Genomic DNA, 20704 nt, shown 5'->3' on the forward strand with positions numbered 1-20704 from the left:
GCCATTTGGGGCCAAGAAATGAAGGGAGTTCCCTTTCGTGCTCATTAACAATTTCATCATCTAAAATTCTTCACTAAATCGGGTAGGAAATTAATTCTGCCGTCAAAGAAGCCATAAGGAACAGTGCAACACTCTGGCATTACTGCATCACATTTTTCTTCCACTTGTTACCTGGAATGTTAACATTAGCAGTATTTATGTAGTCTGAGCATAGGACTGGGCTATGCAGTTGACTCACAGGGTGTTTTATGTCTTCACTTATAAAGTGGGAATAACAGATACATGTACTTCTTGGGCTCTGGTGTGGATAATGTTTGCATTGTTCTTTGAGATCACAAAAGAAAACTAAGTTTATGTGCTGTAACATGTTCTTATTTTAGTGATTGGTAAATTATTCTCTGTAACCTGACTTCTGCCCAACGAGTGGACCTTCCCCAACAATCTCCCAACTCCTTATGCGTAGATGAGTCTGACAGCTTGTTCAAATACCTTGTGTAAACAGTGTAACTGTTTTGTAACTGAAATTTGTTATGGGTAATTTTGGTAATATGTCTATAAAAGCTGTTTTACATTTTATTTTTTTAATATAAAAACCTATTTTTAAACTGTTTTGGCTTTTTCTGTTTTCCCACTCATTCTTCCTGAAATCTGACTTCAAGAATTTTCCTTCTCTGATTAAGCAGTGAGTGGAAAAAACAAAGGCTTTAGAGTCCCACAATTGCAATTCAAATCTGACTCTAAATCTGCCACTTATTGTTGGCATGACCAGTAGAAATTATTAATTTACGTGAGCCTTCGTGCTCTCATATATAAAGTAGGGATAATGAAACCAACTGTAGTAAAGTGGCCAACACATCATAGGATCACAAGAGAAGGAAGAATGCATCATACTCTTAATGGGAGGAGGAATTAGTATATTAAGTATCACTAAGATATCCCCTAGCATGCCCTCTCTATAATTCTTTCTCAGAGTATCCAGGAACCTTCCCGGCAAAGGTGCTACTCAATAACTGTCTTGTTGACCTACATTTCATGAGGCAAATACAGACCTGTTTCAGCTTAAGAAATATAAATTTAATTAAAGCAGGTCTCACAAACTGGTATAATTGGTTGCCTCACAGTTGGGATATTAAGTGGCTGAAGAGCAGGGAGAAGAAGAGAAACTCTATGCATTCTTGTAATTCTTGAATTTTGAAACATGTAAGTATATTACCTCTTCAAAACATAGATGACTAAGATTTTTTTGCTTTATTTTGCTTATTGTTTGTTTTTAAAGGAGGCTTCATAGTCTGGTCTGGAATGTCTGTTGCTTTTCTTATTTCAGCAGCCATTCATCAAGAGCTTGGGTGGTTTAAACACCAACTAATCATCATTGTTTACCTAATAAGCTTCTCCTAGAGAGTGTTCTCTTTCTATTACTGCTGCTACCAATACCAAATCATCCATGGAAAAAATTGGTGACAAATCCAGTTCCCTTCATATATATGTACACACACACGTACACACACATACATATACACACACATATACACATATATATATATGTATATACCTCCCTTAGTCAATCAGGTCAATCAGTCAGCCACCAGAGCCTGGGTATTCTATTCAGCTAGTGTTTTTCTTTCTATTTACACTGCAACCTTTATAGTTTCAGACTCTCATTGCTTCACATCTTAACTAGTATTATAATCTTCTAATACCTGGCTTTCAAACTCTACCTCCTTCTGCTGATCCTACACCTTGCTGCCAAGTTAATCATCCTAAAAGTTTGTTCCACTCCTGTCACTCCTGTGCTCAATAACCTGTAGTCACAACTCAGTGACTACCAAATCAAGTGTAAATGCTCTCACCTGGCTTTAAGGCTCTGCGATGAGGCCCTACCCTACCCTATTCACCTCACTCCCTTTACACACGCTGTTACACATCCTGATTCATATTAAACAATTTGTCATTTTCCAGATATAGCCTGTACTTTAACTTCCTTGAGTTCATTTGATACACATCTATTAGACAAATTCTGTGTGCCAGGTACTGTTCCAGATCCTGGGGAGACACAGATGAAAAAGAAAGGCAAAATCTCTCCCAGCTTGGAGAGGGACCACATATCTTGGATGCCCTTTTTCCAGTGGTTGAAATTCTATCCATCCTTAAGGTACTGTTGACATCTCTCTCTAAAGGCTGTAGCAACTCCCTAGCCCAGATTTACTAGTTCTCTGAGCTCCCTATATTTATTTATTTATTTGCTTGCTTATTTACTTGTTTTTGATGGCGCTTATCATATTCTGCCTTATATTTTAAGTATTTGGTTTTCTTTTTTTATTTGCTTTTCTTATTTTTTAACTTTATTGAGGAATAATTGACAAATATAATCGTATATATTTAAAGTGCAAAACATGATTATTTGCTATACATATACATCATCATGGAATAATTACCAATATAATTGGTATGGAATATTACCAATATAATTAACACATCGAAAGACATACCAATGACCAGTAGGTATATGAAAAGGTGCTCAACATCACTAATCATTGGAGAAGTGTAAATCAAGACCACAGTGAGTACTTATTTTTCTTAAAAAGATTTCTGGACAGTTTGAGGTCACAGACTATGTGTTTTGTTTTTTGGTTTTTTTAAACTTACTAGTCTCCATAATGCTGAGCACAGTTCTTTATTCATAATAAATGTTCAATATTTATTTGTTTTATGAATGAAAAATCAAATGAACCTGGGATCCAGAGTTAGCCCAGGGATCCATTCTAAGCATTTACCTGTTCCCAGTGTCCTTTTCCTGTGTTCCAGTATATAATTTCTAAGCATTATTGACCCTCATGCAACTATTATCATCTAGTCATTAAAATCTACAACACTTAAGTGTTTTAATATTCAGGATATTTAGAAAATTTTTACATGGTATGCAACCATAAAATTTAATATAATAATCTAATCAAATATGATCATTTTAATACAACATAAACTTAATGTAATTAGTTCAAGCACCTATCATTCTAATATAGACTTTATAAACTTAAACATGGTATTCTTTCCCTTTCCTGAGAAGAGTACAATAATAATCTGTATGTAGCACTTTTTTCTGTCAGTGGCTTATACAGGTATTTTGGTCTCTAAACAGACCTATGGAATATATAGGGTAGATATTATCCCAACTTTAAACACGAAGAAACTAAGAGAAGCTGCATAATTTACATGAGGTCAAAAGCTAATGAATGAAAGCATCCAGGATTAACTAATATTTATGGGCTTGATAATTGTGTATTTTTCCTTACTTTGAAATAATTATACATTTTCTTTCTTTAGTGAAAGAAATGATGTCTTAAGAGAAGCTGAAATTTTACACAAAGCTAGATTTAGTTACATTCTTCCAATTTTGGGAATTTGCAATGAGCCTGAATTTTTGGGAATAGTTACTGAATACATGCCAAATGGGTCATTAAATGAACTCCTACATAGGGTAAGTATTATACATTTTCAGTCGTTATAATTCTGTTATTCAACCTATATAGTACTTTCGTTTTACAAATGATCAGATTATTTGGGGATATATAGATGAATCAAAATAAGAATAATGAAAAACTTCACCATTTATGGCTTCTTTTGTGTTGTTAAAAATACTGTGGGACTTCCCCGGTGGCTCAGTGGTTGAGAGTCCGCCTGCGGATGCAGGGGACATGGGTTCGTGCCCCGGTCCGGGAGGATCCCACATGCCGCGGAGCGGCTGGGCCCGTGAGCCATGGCCGCTGAGCCTGCGCGTCCGGAGCCTGTGCTCCGCAACGGGAGAGGCCACAACAGTGAGAGGCCCGGGTACCGCAAAAAAAAAAAAAAAAAAAATACTGTGGAGTCAGACCCTGCATTCTAAGTGACCTAGATTATTTTGCTTAGGTTACTGTTCCTGAGGTTTACACTGAATTCGAATATCCACATGTATATATATGTAAGAGAGGAACAGGAGAGAGAAAAGATAAACTCTGCACACCATACAATTTATTGTTAGTTTAAGCCAGATTTCATTTTATGTTAAAGACAATGTAGGGTTCAAATTAAATGTTAATAATACCAGTTCATAAAGTTCTGAATTAATAGACCAAATAAATCTGAGTATCAAATACATGAGCTTTTCCAATAATAGACAATGGCATGAGCCATGTACCTTTTTCCCAAGGTATCAGTTATCTGGCTTTAATTGTGAATCCCATCAGTAAACAAATATGGCCCGGTTGTGGGGGGTGTCCTCATTCTCAAAATATGTGTATCCATCTATTGTTGTTTGCTTGCTCTCATATTACTAAGATTATCTCTAGCCTGCAGTTTCTGTCAAGAAATATTTTTAAAGAACTCGGTCTCTTTTGTGAGGGGTGCTTTAGTTAAAACTGAGTAGTAACATAATCTGTAAAATCTAGTCACTGAACACTCCTAAATTCTGATACATCACAGTGTTCTATAAGCAAACAAGAGAGAATGGGTGCCACTGTCACCACTCATGGAGTGACTTCCTCTTTATTTCAGGATACAACACATTCTGTTTGTGACAGGACCATCTGAAACAAGGACAGAGTAAAGTAACTAGTGTCAGTGCATAAGATTTGTGTAACCAACACAGCAAGTAAGATACAAATACTAATTAAACACAGTTTCCTTTTGTTAAATGAGTATAAGCATAAATTCTAATGTTGTCTTCCCATACCCCAGCACCACAGTAGATGCTCTGGTACCCAAATTTGGAGCCCATTAGAAATTCTAGAGCCTCCTACAGGGGGATTGCTGACTCCTGGAAGGAATCATAAAATACATAGTGAGCACTCATCTACCTTCCTCTCCATGATCAAAAGCTTCCATATAGCACTATACTGCAGAGAGGCCTTGTTACTTCTTTAAACTATATAATTTTCAGAAAAAGTTACCTTTTTAAAGATTAAAAGATTCAGTGACTCAAGGGGATGGGAATCTGTGTATACAAGAGGAAGTAATGTTGAACATTTGTGTGTTGTGTTTCTTTTGGTGTCCTGTATTATTAGGTCAGGATTTATCTTGAAGCACGTTCCCCCAACCTCACAAAAGATTGATGAAAAAAATCAAAATACTATGTAAAGACAAGTATTTTGAGCCACTCCCCTGCCAAGTTAGTTAATCAATGAACTATAAGCTGACCCATTTGCAGAAAAAAAATTCTTAAGAACAGTTTTGAGCTCAGTGGAAGCATACTTTTTCATATTATTTAGTAAAATGTACCCAGTGGCATGGTCCCTGAAGATTCATTGTTGGATATTCCCAAATTATCTAATTTTTCTGAGTATGTTCATTCTCCTGGGAAGCTGTATTAACTTTTATGTTCAGAAAACATTTAAGAAAGTTCAGATGACTGTCACTTGTTAAGTACCAGGAAATAGAAAACATTACATTTTTAATGTTTCTATGTTATATATACTTAGAAATGAAGATGATTTTTGTCTCCTTCACAAAAGCAAAACTCCCAAATGCTAATTTTTCAAGCTGAAATGCAAGTAAATATATGATTTAAAAATATGAAGTATTAATGCTTAGTAAGTAAATATATTATGGTCATAATTTTAATTGATGCAGTGGTTATCATCATAATCAAGTATGGTTTTATATTAATAGGAAATTTAAAATATAAATTTTGAATAGAAACAAATTGTGTGTGTGTGTGTGTGTACACATTCATGGGCACAAGTTATTTGATAAGAAGCCATAGAATGGGAAGATGGGTATGAGTATAAATATATGTTTGGGTATTATATAGATAAAAAATAATTTAAAACTGTCTCAACTGAAGAAAGACCCCATACCATGTAGTTGCATTACCAGTATAAACTAAAAGGAAATATCAGTACTGTAAAGTCATAATTTTCTCTAAAAATTGAGGAAAGTAAGATACAAGGATGTTAAATAACGTCAAATTGATAATATAACAAAATGAGTACTTTTTGCCCTGAATTTAGTTATACCAGATATTTAGTTTAATACTATATTTCCTCATGGAATATTTCATTTTCTAAGTGGAAATAAATTTGGCCACTAATTTTAGTTTTGTTTCTTTCCATATATATGAAGAAAAATGAATATCCTGATGTTCCTTGGCCATTAAGATTTCGTATTCTGCATGAAATTGCACTAGGTGTAAATTACCTGCACAATATGAATCCTCCTCTACTTCATCATGACCTGAAGACTCAGAATATCTTATTGGATAATGAATTTCACGTTAAGGTAGTTACTTTTTTAAAAAAAAAAAAAGCTTATCTGCATCCTTGTGTTTAATAGTTTTAAAGACTTTTTAGTTATTTCTTCTATCTTACCAATTTAATATCTCTGCCTTTTCAAAATACAGTCATTCTGTTCTTAATTTAAATTGTCGATTATACCTTTGTTAACTTTTTATTTTGAAATTATTATAGATTCATAGATGGTTGCAAAGATAATACAAAGGAGTCCCATGTACCCTTCACCCAATTATTGCCAGTGGTTACATCACATATAATTATAGTACTATTTCAAGACCAGGAATTTGTCAGTGGTACAATGCATGTATATAGTTCTGTATCACTTTATCATGTGTAAATTTGTGTAACCACCACAGCAATCAAGATATAGCACTACTCTATCACAAGAAAGATATCACTTATGCTACCCCTTTATAGTCATACCTTCTCCCCTCCATCATACCTAACTACTGTCAACCACTAACCTGTCTTCCATCTCTATAATTTTGTCATTTCGAGAATACTATATGAATGGAATCATACAGTGTGTGATATTGTGAGACTGCTTTGTTCACTTAGCATAATGCCTTTGAGATCCATTTAAGTTGTTGCTTGTGTCAACAGTTGGTTCCTTTTTCATTGGTGAATAGTATTCCATGGTATGGGTGTACAAAAGTTGTTTAACCATTCAGCTGTTGAGAGATATTTTGGTTATTTTTAGTCTTTGGCAATTACAATAAAGCTCCTATGAACAGTCCTGTGCAACTTTTTGAACAAACGTAAGTTTTCATTCCTCCTAGATGAATGCCCAAGAGTGTAACTGCTTGGTCATATGGTAAGCATATGTTTAGCTTTTTAAGAAACTACCTAGCTCCTTTCCACAGTGGCTGTACCGTCGTATATTCCACCGGCAATGTATATAAGACCCAGCTTTTCTGCACCCTCACCAGCATTTGGTATTATCATAGTTTTTTATTCTAGCATTCTAATAGATGTATAGTGATATAGCACCATGGTCTTAATTTTCATTTACCTATAATGTTGAATATTGTTATTTATTTATTTGCCATCTCTATATCCTTTTCAGTGAAACATCTCTTCATATCTTAAGACCATTTTCTACTTGGATTCTTTGCTTTTATACTATTGGGTTTTAAGAGTTCTGTATATTTTTTAGATATAAGTCCTTAATCAGATATGTAGTTTGCAAAAATTTTCTGCCAATCCAAAGTTTGTTCTTTTCATCCTTTTAACAGGGTCTTTCACAGAGCAAAAGTTGTAATCTATTTCTTTTATGATCATGCTTTTGCTGTCATGTCTAAGCACTCTTCACGAAGCCACAGGTATTGCAGATTTACTTCTGTTATCTTCTAAAAGTTCCATAGATTTATGTTTTACATTTAAATCTGTGATCTGTTTTGAATTAATTTTTTGCATAAAGCATAAGATTTAGATACCTAAAGGCACCAGAGCAGTAGTGATTTCAGTTACCCTATATGTAACTGATGACAGCAAATAAAAAGTAGTTGCTGAGAAATTAATACTAAATGTAACTCACTTTATTTTTACATAGTATTTTGCTGCACTTCAAATAATATACATAATTGAAGATTATTATAAGTATCCAAAAATGTTCAAATAAGTAATAAGGAAGTTGGAACAATAGAAAAATAAATATAAAAAGTGTGAGAAAAGTTAAGTGAAAAAATAAACCTTTATTGAAGGCACTCCCTCTGCCTAGAATAAAATGGAAGGAAAAGGAAGAGAGAAGCAAGCTGCTGCCTCAATACTACTTAAAAAAAAGAGACAAATCTATTCCATCAGTTATAGAACCATACAGGTAGAAGTGACCTATTCTAGTCCCCTAATCAGCTGGTCCTCTGAATCCTCACTACAACAATCCCTCATCTCCCAAGGCAGTTACCCTGTGACAAGAGAGTGTTTAAGATCCGTAACTGAATGACTGTGACATTTTTTTATACGATCAGTCAAAACTCCTTCTCTGTTGCTTCCACTCATCGGTCCTAGTGATAAAGTGAGTTCAAAGTCCAATTTTATTTCCACCTGACAGTGCTTCTGAGATTTGAAGTTAGCTATAATCCCCTTACTTCTCACATACACTTTTCCCTTATACACATCTTTAGTTTCTTCAGCCAATTTCCTTATTACATAGGTTTTAATCCCAGGTGCTATCTAGATGCATCTGTGTTTAAATCTCTCTTAAATTTTGATCCTCAAAACTAATCAAAATACCCATATTACCTAACACAAGTTTGTGTGGCCAACACACAACTTGTGTGGCCAACACACTAGTGAGGTCAAACAAACCAAAATGTCAGAGTTTGGAGCAGAGAAAGGTCTATTGCAGGGCCAAGCAAGGAGAAGAGGTAGCTCATGCTGAAAAAACCCTAACTACCCAAAGGGTTTCAGCAAAGCATTTTTAAAGGCAAGGTGAGGAAGGGGCACACCTTGGGTATGTGGTCAGCTCTTGCACAAATTCTCTGATTGGTTGATGGTGGTCAATCCTTAGGTGCTAGAAGGTCTGGGGATTACATGCCCATGATCATCAAGTAGTTAATTTCTTCCATTTGTTGGTGGTTTTAGCATCTGAAAAACTCAGGAAATATGCATCAGATACTATTATCTAGGTACTTTAGAGAGGAGCTAAAGCAGTAGATATGTGGGGGGAGGTCTGTCGCAGGAAGGCCTCATAGGGTCCTGGTCAGTTACACCCTTGATGTGGTGTGATAAATGTAGAATCGTCCTTAAATACTTTACTTCGTATTCATAGTTCCTTACTAATTCGTCTTTTGGGGGGCAGTCCTATAACAACATTCAAGTTGGGCTCAGTGTCAACAAAAAACACTGAGAGGTTTTCTTTCTTTCTTTTTTTTAAATGTATTGTTACTTAAGTCATGTCTTCTTGTCATGTACTTCACAGGATATTTTCTGGACATCATCAAAGTTTATCTTGTTAGATTTGGGTGATAACTTCAGCTCTTAAGACCTTTTTGAATGTTTTTCTGTAGTCCAAGGATTTTTAACTTTGTCCTCCAGCTTTGTGTCATCTTCAAATTTAATTACTTTTTGTATCTTCAAGTCATGATTAACTATTAAGCAGTACAGAGCTCAAATCAGAGCTACACAACATGGTCTGAAAACCTCCTTTTAGGTCAATATCAATCCTTTTATTAATTAGGACTTTCGGAGAATAAGCATTCATTTTGTTTGGAATACTCCTAAAAGAGCTGTTATACAGCCCATATTTCTCCATTTTTTTCCATTAGAATATTACAAAAGTCCTTGCTTGACTGCTTTCCCAGGTGTCCTTGTTACCAAGTCCAAGTTCATACTGCTCACTGCAGGACAGGGCCAGTAAATCAACAGACGAGGTGTTGGGGCAAGGAATAGCAACTTTATTCAGAAAGCCGGTAGACCAAGAAGATGGTGGACTAGTGTCCCAAAGAACCACCTTACCCCAGCTAGAATTCAGACTAAAAGGGGAGAGGGTGTGGTTGGTTGTTGCAAATTTCTTGGAATCCTTTGTTCTTGCAGCAATCCATGTAGGTCAGATCTTGATGTTCCTGTAAACCTCCAACAAGACAAATGTAATTGTCTGTTCTGTAACTTTTTATCTCTGTATGAATAGAAAAGTGTTATACCCTTAAAGGTCAGAGCCTTGAGAATGGGCTGTCTTGTATATTTCAGGCTATAGGCAACATTCTTAAGTTGCAGCAAAAGCAATAGAATACGAAGGTTAAAGTAAAAGAAACAGATCCAATATGGAGTCAGATTTATTCTTCCTTGTTACATACTCATGACTTACTCCCTTTCCTTTTCTTCCTCATTATCACAGTGGCTTTCCCTGACAACCCACCTAGTTCCTCTGTGTCCTCATACCTTGATTAATGCTTCTCCATAGTATTTTTCACCATCTTACAAAACATTTTTTATTAATATGTTTATTGACCATCTTCCCAATTATAATATAATAAGCTTCACAAAGACTAAAATGTAGTCTGTTTTATTCACTGCCGCCTGCTAAGCATATGCGGTATAGAAGCATTCAATAAGTAGTTGTTGAATGAACAAATGAAGAATTCCAGATCTTCTATATATACCCAATAGGCCGGATAATTTAATAGTCAAGGATATTATTAAAGTACCTCAGAATGTTTTATAATATACAAACTGTTTTAACGTTTACTCTTTGACAGTAGTACTACTGACAAAAAAGGAAATGAAGTCTGTCTTTCCTTTATTAAGTATTTGAGGAGCAACGGTGTTGTGCTAGCCATCCCAAGTACTTGGGATATGTCACATGAGGTCTGAAATTGATCACTGGGCTAATATAATTTTTCATTAGTTCTTTCTGGCTCTTTTATCAATTACTCATAAAGTAACCCTTTCATTAAATTTTTAAACCTGGGATTAAGGATAGTCTCTGCCAATATATAGATTTGCAAAATCAATATTATTTTCCCTTTTTAAAAATCAGAATGACATTTGCTTTTCTCGTATCCTGTAATACCTCTCCATCACCATGGAGGTATTCGCGAGTATTCTAACTAAACCTGAAATATATGTAAAATGACCTGAGATTTGTACTTTATAAACTTTTCAACCTCCTTGGACTTTATTTTCTTCATCTCAGTCCAGAAACCATTCTTGATACAGAAAACAGAAGCAAAGTAATAGGTGATGATGATCCCTACTTTCTCTTTTTCATTGATCAGTAGGGTAGCCATGGTCTTTCTTTGAAATAAATAGAATTTAAAATAGTTTGGCTTTGTGTGTTTTTTTTAACTTTTATTAGCTTTAGCACATACAAAACTGTGACCTTTCTAATACTATTCTTATAAATTATGATACTCTTTTATATGCATCCTGTGTGTCTCTACTTTTTATTTTATAAATGTCCCTTAAAAGTCAAAGTTTATCAGTGACTCATGAAAAAGTAACAGTTACCTGATCTACCTATCTTCTTGGAAGGGCCTTTAAATGAAGTGCAAAAAATCTTTTAAAACACTTAATGAAATTAAATGGAAACACACCTTGCTACAGTTTTTTGAAGTAAATTTTTTGAAGTAAATTTTTTGAAGTAAAATACTGGAATGCTAACCAGAAACATAGTATCTAAAAGAAAAACATACACTACCAATTAAGATCAACCAGGACTTTTCTACTTTAAAAAGAATACATTCAATTTGTTTATCTGCTGGTCAGTATCAATTAGTGCACCTTAAATACAAATGAACCTGTGGTAGGCTTATTTGAAATAAATGTTTATATGTACCATGTTTGATTTCTCAACTATTCTGTCCATCATGTGTGGAACTTCTAAGAATACTTAAAGTTATTCCTCATAGCTTCTTACTGATAACTTTATAAATTTACAGACATGGAGAGTATTATATAAATGAAAATAGCTATTCTGGTAGGGTAATAAGATTATGGATGATTTTTATGAATAGTGTGTTTTAATTTCCTCTAGTTTTTTAATCTTTTTTTAAATTGAAGTATAGTTGATTTACAATATTATGTTAGTTTCAGGTGTACAGCAAAGTGATCCAGTTTTATATATTTTTCAGATTATTTTCCTTTATAGGTTATTTTGAGATACTAAATATAGTTTCCTGTGCTAATACAGTAAATTCTTGTTGCTTTTATCATCTTTTTTAGCTAAAAAGAACCTTTACCTTTGAAATGCATGTTAAGATCTTGTATAGAATAGAAAAATTCCTATTCTCTGTCTTCATTGCTGAATGATACCAGGACCCTCAAGAAATCATGGAACTTGTATTCCTCTCATCATATTCTTCACTTTTTTTTCTTCTCTGGAAGATCCAGATTTAATGAATCGTGTCTTTGGTATATGGTGTTTGTAATAGAGAAGGGGGACAAATATGGTTCCATGTGAAAGCCAAACTAAATTAGCTGATAAAGGGAATTCTGATTAAGTTTTCTAGGTGAGATTTAAAAACATAGATGAAGACCTTAGGTGAAGTAAAACGAGCACATAAGGAAGCAAGCTCAGAATACATTTTCTCCAGCACTGTATTCAAACCAGTATTTAGCCCAGTAGTTTGCAATTTGTGGGTCAGGTATAAGATGGACCACATCCCAGTTTGTTTTTTTTTTTAACATTTCTCACTGTGGCAGAGAAATAAACTTTACTTCTCATAGTAATGCTTATTATCCTAGCAGATGTGCAGCTGGAGTACTGTTTTTGCTTTTAGAGAATGAGTGGGAGGAATAAGAGTTTGTAGTGGCAAGTAGAAGTAAGTAGGATATACGGTTCCCCAGGGTCTTAATACCACCTCAAAGTGTATTAAAGGCCCAGAAACTATGTACTGTGCTTATTAGTATTGTATGAATAAGAGCAATCTTTAGAGGCTTATTCCCATGTACAAGACATTAATAATACTAACACACAGGGGTCATTTACTACGTGTCAGATACTGTTCTGAGTGCTTCACTTAGAATAACTAGTATAATATCCTCAGTACAACCCTGTGTTATGTTATTATCCCCAGTTTAAAGATGGGTAATCTGAGGCACAGAGAAATTAGAAAACTTGTCCAAGGTTGTACAGCTAATTAAGGGGTAGAAGTGGAATGTAAATCTAAGTAATCAAGGCTCTAGAACCCATGTTCCAGAACACATATTATATTGCCTTTAGAAATCAATCCAGCTTATCTTCATGTAGTGGCACCATGTTTCCTCTTGGTCTTTTCTAATTATTTTTCTTAGACTTACCCTTTTATTATGATACTGTATGAAAGATTCATATAGGCTACCCCCTCCCTTTTTGGAGTGGGGCCATAATTTTTTTTAATCTCAAATTCATCTAAACACTAAATAACTTATTTCTTCTCTTAAAGCTAGTGAACATTTTAAGAGTTAAATGATTGAACCACAAATGGTGGGCTGGATAGAGCTCATTCCACTCTGTTGACTCCTAAATTGTGCCGTGTGAAGGTCTAAGTGATTTAAATTAAATGTCTTCAGAGTTTTCCTATACTCTTTTGTTCACTAAATATTGTTTCTGTTCTTACATTTTTGTCTCCCTTTTAAAAAAAAAACATTGGAACGTTTTAGATACTTAGTTATAAGATATTGTGTATTGATAGTATCTGCACAAAATTTACAAGTGAAGTAAAACTGTAAAGGACATATCAAAAGTACAGAATGTTTGTCACTGATAATGCTTTAGGCACTCCTTGTCATGGACATAAATATGTTTTATATGCTAACTATACTATTGTTAACAGATATTCTTTTAGTGGTAGGCATAAATCATATAATAATGAGTTATACTATATTGGAATTTTACTTATTTCAAAGTTTAAGGATACTATTTTTAGCACATTATAAATAAGAACATAGAAACCTGAGTTGTAAACAATACCCAGTGACAATCGTATTAGATATGACTAGTTTAGCAGTTTTGTGAGGTATAGGTAAATTTTGAAAGCACATGATATAAAGCTACTTGTCACAAAAAGTGCAGTGTATATACTCATTCAGAATAAAAGGCAAAAATACTCCTGTTTAAGTTTTCAAAACTTAGTCTCTTTTAAAATTTGTAATATTATGCTGAACTTCAAGTCAGTTTATATTGCTTTTAGAGTTGTTGGGTTCAGCACTATGGAATCCAATTTGTTAAGAAACTAATAGACTATTACTGAAATAAAATATTAATATATATAGCATTTACTCTGGTCTCATGTCTAAATATAATAAATATAAACAAAAACAATTCTTGAAATTTTTAAAGAGAAAATTTAAAAATTCAATTACTCTTTTCCCTTCCAGATTGCAGATCTTGGCTTATCAAAATGGCGCATGATGTCCCTGTCACAATCACGAAATAGTAAATCTGCACCAGAAGGAGGGACAATTATCTATATGCCACCTGAAAACTATGAACCTGGACAAAAATCAAGGGCTACTATCAAGCATGATATATACAGGTACAGCATGTTACTTTTGCTCAGAGTTAACCTTGTCTAAAAAACAAGATTAATCAATCCGAATTTTGAAGCTACATTTTAAAAGTATGATTTTTATGCTTCTCTCATAAGTGTGGTGAAAATAAATTAGAGACAGTGGTTAATGTTTTTCATATTAAAGATGCCTTGCTTTGAGAGTTCCCTGGTGGCCTAGTGGTTAGGATCCTGGTTTTCACTGCCGTGGCCCAGGTTCGGTCCCTGGTCAGGGAACTGAGATCCCACAAGCTGTGTGGTGCAGCCAAAAAAAAAAAATTAAAAATTAAAAATATGAAAATAAAGATGCCTTGCTTTTTTTTTTTTAATATTTATTTACTTATTTATTTGGTTGCAGCGGTGGGCTCCTTAGTTGCGGCACATGGGCTCCTGGGTTGCAGCATGCAGGCTCCTTAGTTGCAGAATGCATGTGGGATCTGGTTCTCTGACCAGGGATCAAACTCGGACCCCCTGCATTGGGAGCATGGAGTCTTAACCACTGCGCCACCAGGGAAGTCCTGATGCCTCGCCTTAAGCTACTTTTACATCCTTAAAAATTATTAAAGCATATCTTGTTGTCCTATCAATTTATAATATTCAAGGGTTTTTATCATATGTGACCTCGATAGGTGGAGGGAAACAGTGCAATTAACATTTAACACTACCAAAAGAGACAGTACTTACACCAGAAAAAGAGTCAATAAAATAGGGCTACATGAGACAGCCTTTTTTATTGCTCTTTATTTTGTGTGAATAATAGAATCATGTAATTAAAGGGCATAGCTTATCTAGGTGTTAAAGAATCATCCACAAGTTATCCTTGCCTATAACTTCAAGTTCTTATTACAGTAATTTCCTAATTTTTCAAATTGAATTAATTCCCTTTCAAAATAAAACTGTATATGAATATTCATCATCTTGGTTCTATATAGTGATTCTTTAAGCAGCATTTCACTACATTATTACTTTAAAAAATGGTATCTCACAGTCAGCTTTTAAAATCAGTACCATTTTAGTTTATTATGAATAGTTTATAAAGTACTATATGTATATTTTTATCTTAAACAGCTATGCAGTTATCACATGGGAAGTCTTATCTAGAAAACAGCCTTTTGAAGGTAAGTGTACTTTGACTTCCTTATTCTAGGTGACATCGTATTGGTAAGTCATACTCAGAACTATCTGAATAAAGATCACTTATTTTAAATCTGCCTAACAGTCATTTTGTGGAAAACACACTAGAAAAACAACAATTTGTCATTGTGAATCCACTGTATGATGGAAAGTACTGGATTAAGGATCAGAAAAATGTGTAGATTCTTCTTGTTCTGATAGTAATTCACTCTATTATAAGCCACTAAATCTCTTAAGTCCTCATTTTTTTTATCTGCAAACTAAGAATTTTGAATTCTTATTTCTAAGATTCATTCCAGCTATAAAATCGTTTGTATGAAAATTTAACTAGTGCTTCTTCTAAAGACCAGCAAATACTGAAGAATACTTTAAAAATTTTCTGATAATATTGTCTCTTTCTTTATTTTGAGGTTCATTTAGGTCAGTTTGCTGTGTAACAACCTCAGAATCTCAGTAGTTTACAAACTAAACATTTATTTTTCATTCACATTGGGTTATTAGTTGCTGTGGCCCTTCTTGGCTCTGCTAGGTTCTGCTCAGCTCTGCTGAGCTCTGTTTTACTCTGCTCTCTTCATACTCCATTGGCCAAATCAAATCACATGGCCAAGCCCAGAATTAAAGAGGTGAAGATATAAACTCCTCCCACGAGAGGCAGCAAGTCTGGCAATAGCTGGGATCTAAATATTCCTTTGACAGAAAGGGAAGTAATGAATTATTCCTAAGATTTTAAGATTCCCTCATGTTCATTTGGTTGGCTTTAGAATGTATTTAATATATTAAATCATAATATATTTCTAATGAATGAAATATATTTGTTTTGACAGAAGTCACCAATCCTTTGCAGATTATGTATAGTGTGTCACAAGGACATCGACCTGACACTAATGAAGAAAGTTTGCCATTTGATATACCTCATCGAGCACTTATGATCTCTCTAATAGAAAGTGGATGGGCACAAAATCCAGATGAAAGACCGTCTTTCTTAAGTTAGTGTACAGTTTTAATCTGGGCCTTTTGAATTACAAAAATAACAAATACGCTGTAAATAAAATATTCCTTGAACAACTACGAAAGTTAGCTGACAAGCTCAAAGTTTTTTTTTTCTAATTCAAAGTTGTTTTTATTTTATGAGATGAGATTGAAGTGGTAAGGAGAGGCTGTTGACTATCATCATAAAAAGGTTAGAAATTTATTCCAAGTACAATGGAAAGCCATTAAAGTGAGTTTTTCAGGGAAATAACATGATTAAATTTAGGTTTAGGAGATATCACTCACTGCTATGTATAAAATTGATTGGAGAAGGGCAAGAGTAGAATTTCCAGACCAATCCTGGAGATCGAAAAATCAGATAGAATTAAGATTTATTTCAGAAGTAGAATGAATCATCACCTAAATGTAAACATAGAAGAAAATCTTCATGATCTTGGGTTAAGCAAAGAGCTCTTATATATGACATCAGAAACAAGACCTATTAAAAAAATTCTTTGATAATTGAACTTCAAAAAAATTGAAAAATTTTACACTTCAGAAGATGCTATAGAAAATGAAAAGAAAGCTGTAGACTGGGAATCTTCTTTCCAACTAAAAAAAGAAAACCAAATATATTTTCCATTCAAAACTTATGTCTAGTGCTCATCAGCATTGTATTTTAAAAAAATCAAAAGTTGCTATAATAATGGATTAACATCTTATCTCTTATCTCCCAGAACCATGTAATAGGGTGTGTGTGTGTGTGTGTGTGTGTGTGTATGTATGTGTATATATATGTACATATATGTGTGTATGTATTGGCTTGGCCAAAAAGTTTGTTTGGCTTCTTCTATAAGATCTTACAAAAACCTGTACGAACTTTTTGGCCATCCCAATACATATCTCCTTTGTCCCCAGTGCCACTTCCAAACTATAATTTCTTCTCCATTCCCTAAAGACTTTAGCTCTTCTGAAGATCATGCCATTAGGCAGTACTTCTCTACAAACTTCCTGGTTTTTCGCTATTGTTCATTGCAGAACAATGGCTTTTGGCTTACTTACTTCTACATCCTGCATTGATCAGTGCTGCTGAATATTTGAGAGGAGTGCTCTGCGGATCTCTGGAGTTCTCTGTGTACTTCTCCTCTTTGGTGCTCTGTCCTATAAACTCTGTCTGCCTCCGTCTACCCTAACTCCCAGCCCTGTCTCTTCAACTCTGAGCTTCCTCTGGGCCCCGCCTTACTTCTCTACCCTGTAGTATAGCTGGAAACTCTCCCAAGGCAGTTAGCTTGGGTAGTCAGGCTGTCATAAGGCTGACCTCAGTTGTTTCCTATCACTTAGAGATCACTGTCCTTTGTTGCCTGATATCTAGTGTCTTGAAAACCACTGTTTCATGCATTTTGTCTGGCTAATGGTTGTTTAAGGCAGGAGGGTGAATTGGTCCTTGTTTCTTCATCTTGGCCAGAAATGGAATTCATTGGTTTCTCTTTAAATTAATGGCTAAAACTAGGCACTAAACTCTACTTAGCAATTCTGTTATGTTTCTCAAATACATGTACTATTCCATTCTCATATATCACCTGTTCTTAAGTTGTGGTGCAGGGACCTCTGGAGGTGGGGTTGGTTCCTGAGACTTTTCTAAGTGGTTCACAAAATCAAAACTTTTCAAAATAATAAATATTAAGGTATTGTTTTCCCTTTTTACTCTCATCCTCTGGAAAAATCTTTCCAGAGACTAAATTAAGTATGATGATATCATTGCTCCAACGGATAATGGAATGTGTTTTCATATACTCTGATGTGTTAAAATTTTCTGTTTTAATCTAATGTAGTAAATATCAATAGATATGACCAACATATACAAAAGCTCTTAATAATTTTGAAGAGTTCTGAGACCCAAAAGTTTGCAAATTACAGACTAGATGATCATCTTGTACTACTGTAGGAGATGCGTAAGTCCCATACTTCATGTTTCCAAAGTGAAGATGAAATTCCATTTCAATCCCTAAGAAGGAAAGCATGGAAGGAACATTTCTAGTCCTATCTGCCCCTCAGCACTCCTCCTCCTCATTTGTTAGTTTTAGAGAAAAAGCAAGCGTACTTATCTAGTCCCTTCTCAGTTTTCTCCTCCTTTTAGAAGTAAGCTTGTCTAAAGGATGCACACATTTTATGCTTCCCCATATGGAAGCAGGTGAGGCCTGTAGCTGAGTGAGTAAAACTGTCAACTGAAGGGACAAAGTGTTACTAAGCCCATATGCTACAGATCTAAAAAGGGACAGATTCCAATTAGCTTTATCAGTAATAAAGGTGATGTTTTGATCATCATCTCTCATTATTGTGTGGCTTTTCTTAATAGATTCTGAACTTAGGAAGACAAGACAGGGGTAATGCATATTGTACCTTATCTTCCCTTCTTAAACCTCCTACACCCTATGTTCTGTATTTCTTTTGAGCATTGAGAAAGTAGAAACCATGAGAGAGAACTCCCTCGTAGTTCCACTACCAGATCTATAAACTTAGTTGTACTTGACCTGTCTTTCCTGCTTTATCTCTTTTACAGTGGGAAAAAAGTGTTCTTACACAATTGTAAACAGTATTACTTGTGCTCTGGATGCCATTCCCTTACTCTCTTCAACATTCTGTTCTTTATATTCTCTCTCTGCTCTTGCATTGCCAATCTCTGCCTGTCTACTGGATCGTTCATCTGTCATACAGATCTATGCTATTATTATATCCTGTCTTTATATAGGAAAAAAATTCTTGACCCCATATCATCCTTCAGCTACCACCTCATTTTTCTACTCCCATTTAGATCTAAACACCTTGTAGGAATTGTCCATACTTATTGTCTCTACTTCTTCACCTCTAATTCAATTTTTAACAAACTTCCATCAGTCTTCTGTTTTCATATCTCCACTAAAGCTGCATTTGTTCAAGTTACCAAGGATGGCAATTTTGGAAAATACTGCTTATCTTACTTGGCCTCTCAGCAGATTAGATATGGCTGACTCTTCCCTCCTTGAAACGTTCCCTCTGATACCTTCCAAGATACAAGAGACCATACTCCCTATTATCCTCTCTTCCTCTACCTCTTTTTTCTTCCTCTGCTCAATTTCTAACTGTTGGAATGCCTCAGAGCTCTAATATGGGTCCTTTACTGTTTGCCATCTGTACTTTCCCCCTAGATGATCCAGACCAGATCATGGCTTTTATACCATGTATATGTTAGTGATGCTCAGTTTTATATCTAGAGCCCTGGCCTCTCCCTTAAGCAACAGGTCCATATATTACTGTAGTGATAATTATGATTGTTTCTACTCATTGGCTATTATGAATCATGCTGCTATGACTGTTCATGTGCAAGTCTGTGTGTGAACATATATGTTTTCATTTCTCTCAGGTAACTACCTGAGTGGAATTGCTTGGTTGTATGGTTGTATGGGGACTAGTGCCTGTGTTCTGGTGGATGAGGCTGGATCTTGTCTTTCTGGTGGGCAGGTCCACGTCTGGTGGTGTGTTTTGGGGTGTCTGTGGACTCGTTATTATTTGAGGCAGTCTCTGTGCTAATGGGTGGGGTTGTGTTCCTGTCTTGCTAGTTGTTTGGCATAGAATGTCCAGCACTGTAGCTTGGTAGTCATTGAGTGAAGCTGGGTGCTGATGTTCAGATGGAGATCTCTGGGAGATTTTTGCCATTTGATATTATGTGGAGCTGGGAGGTCTCTTGTGGGCCAGTGTCCTGAAGTTGGCTCTCCCACCTCAGAGGCACAGCACTGACTCCTGGCTGCAGCACCAAGAGCCTTTCATCCACACGGCTCACAAGAAAAGGGAGAAAAATTAGAAAGAAAGAATTAGTAGCAGTACAAAGAAAGGAGGGAGGGAGGGAGGAAGGAAGGAAGAAAGGAAGAAAAAAGAAAGAAGATAAAGTAAAATGAAATAAAATAAGATAAAATATAATAAAGTTATTAAAATAAAAAAAATTATTAAGAGAAAAAAAAAACGGACGGATAGAACCCTAGGACAAATGGTGGAAGCAAAGCTATACAGACAAAATCTCACACAGAAGCATACACATACACACTCACAAAAAGAGGAAAAGTGGAAAAAATCATAAATCATGCTCTCAAAGTCCACCTCCTGAATTTGGGATGATTGGTTGTCTAAAGGAGGGAAGGAAGGAAACAAAGAATGAAGATAGAGTAAAATAAAATAAAGTTATTAAAATAAAAAGTAATTATTAAGAATAAAATTAAAAAAAAAAAAACCAGACGGATAGAACCCTAGGACATGTGGTGGAAGCAAAGCTATACAGGCAAAATCTCACACAGAAGCATACACATACCCACTCACAAAAAGAGGTAAAGGGGAAAAAAT

The 20704-nt window shown here is 34.9% G+C and overlaps 2 protein-coding genes across 5 annotated transcripts in view; one reads left to right on the top strand and one right to left on the bottom strand.

Moving 5' to 3' along the window:
- LOC125961761 (UDP-N-acetylglucosamine--peptide N-acetylglucosaminyltransferase 110 kDa subunit-like) overlaps positions 1-20704 on the bottom strand; it is a 149917-nt gene that overhangs the window by 21302 nt on the left and 107911 nt on the right. The window lies entirely within an intron of this gene.
- Positions 1-20704, top strand: part of LOC125961768 (receptor-interacting serine/threonine-protein kinase 2-like) — a 30588-nt gene that overhangs the window by 2317 nt on the left and 7567 nt on the right. Inside the window, exons 2-7 of one of the 4 annotated variants that reach the window (XR_007472745.1) lie at positions 3322-3475; positions 6094-6249; positions 7043-7077; positions 7499-7585; positions 14061-14218; positions 15299-15348. Coding sequence is in view for 3 of the 4 variants with exons in the window: in XM_049700660.1 (XP_049556617.1) it covers positions 2058-2152; positions 3322-3475; positions 6094-6249; positions 14061-14218; positions 15299-15348; positions 16189-16355 (780 nt within the window). In the remaining variant the exon portion in view is untranslated. Of the gene's footprint in view, positions 1-1462; positions 2153-3321; positions 3476-6093; positions 6250-7042; positions 7078-7498; positions 7586-14060; positions 14219-15298; positions 15349-16188; positions 16442-20704 lie in introns of those variants that run through there. The other 3 variants (XM_049700660.1, XM_049700659.1, XM_049700661.1) reach the window with 3 other exon arrangements.

The sequence above is a fragment of the Orcinus orca genome, chromosome 17 (assembly GCF_937001465.1).
Source record: "Orcinus orca chromosome 17, mOrcOrc1.1, whole genome shotgun sequence".
Lineage (NCBI taxonomy): Eukaryota > Metazoa > Chordata > Mammalia > Artiodactyla > Delphinidae > Orcinus > Orcinus orca.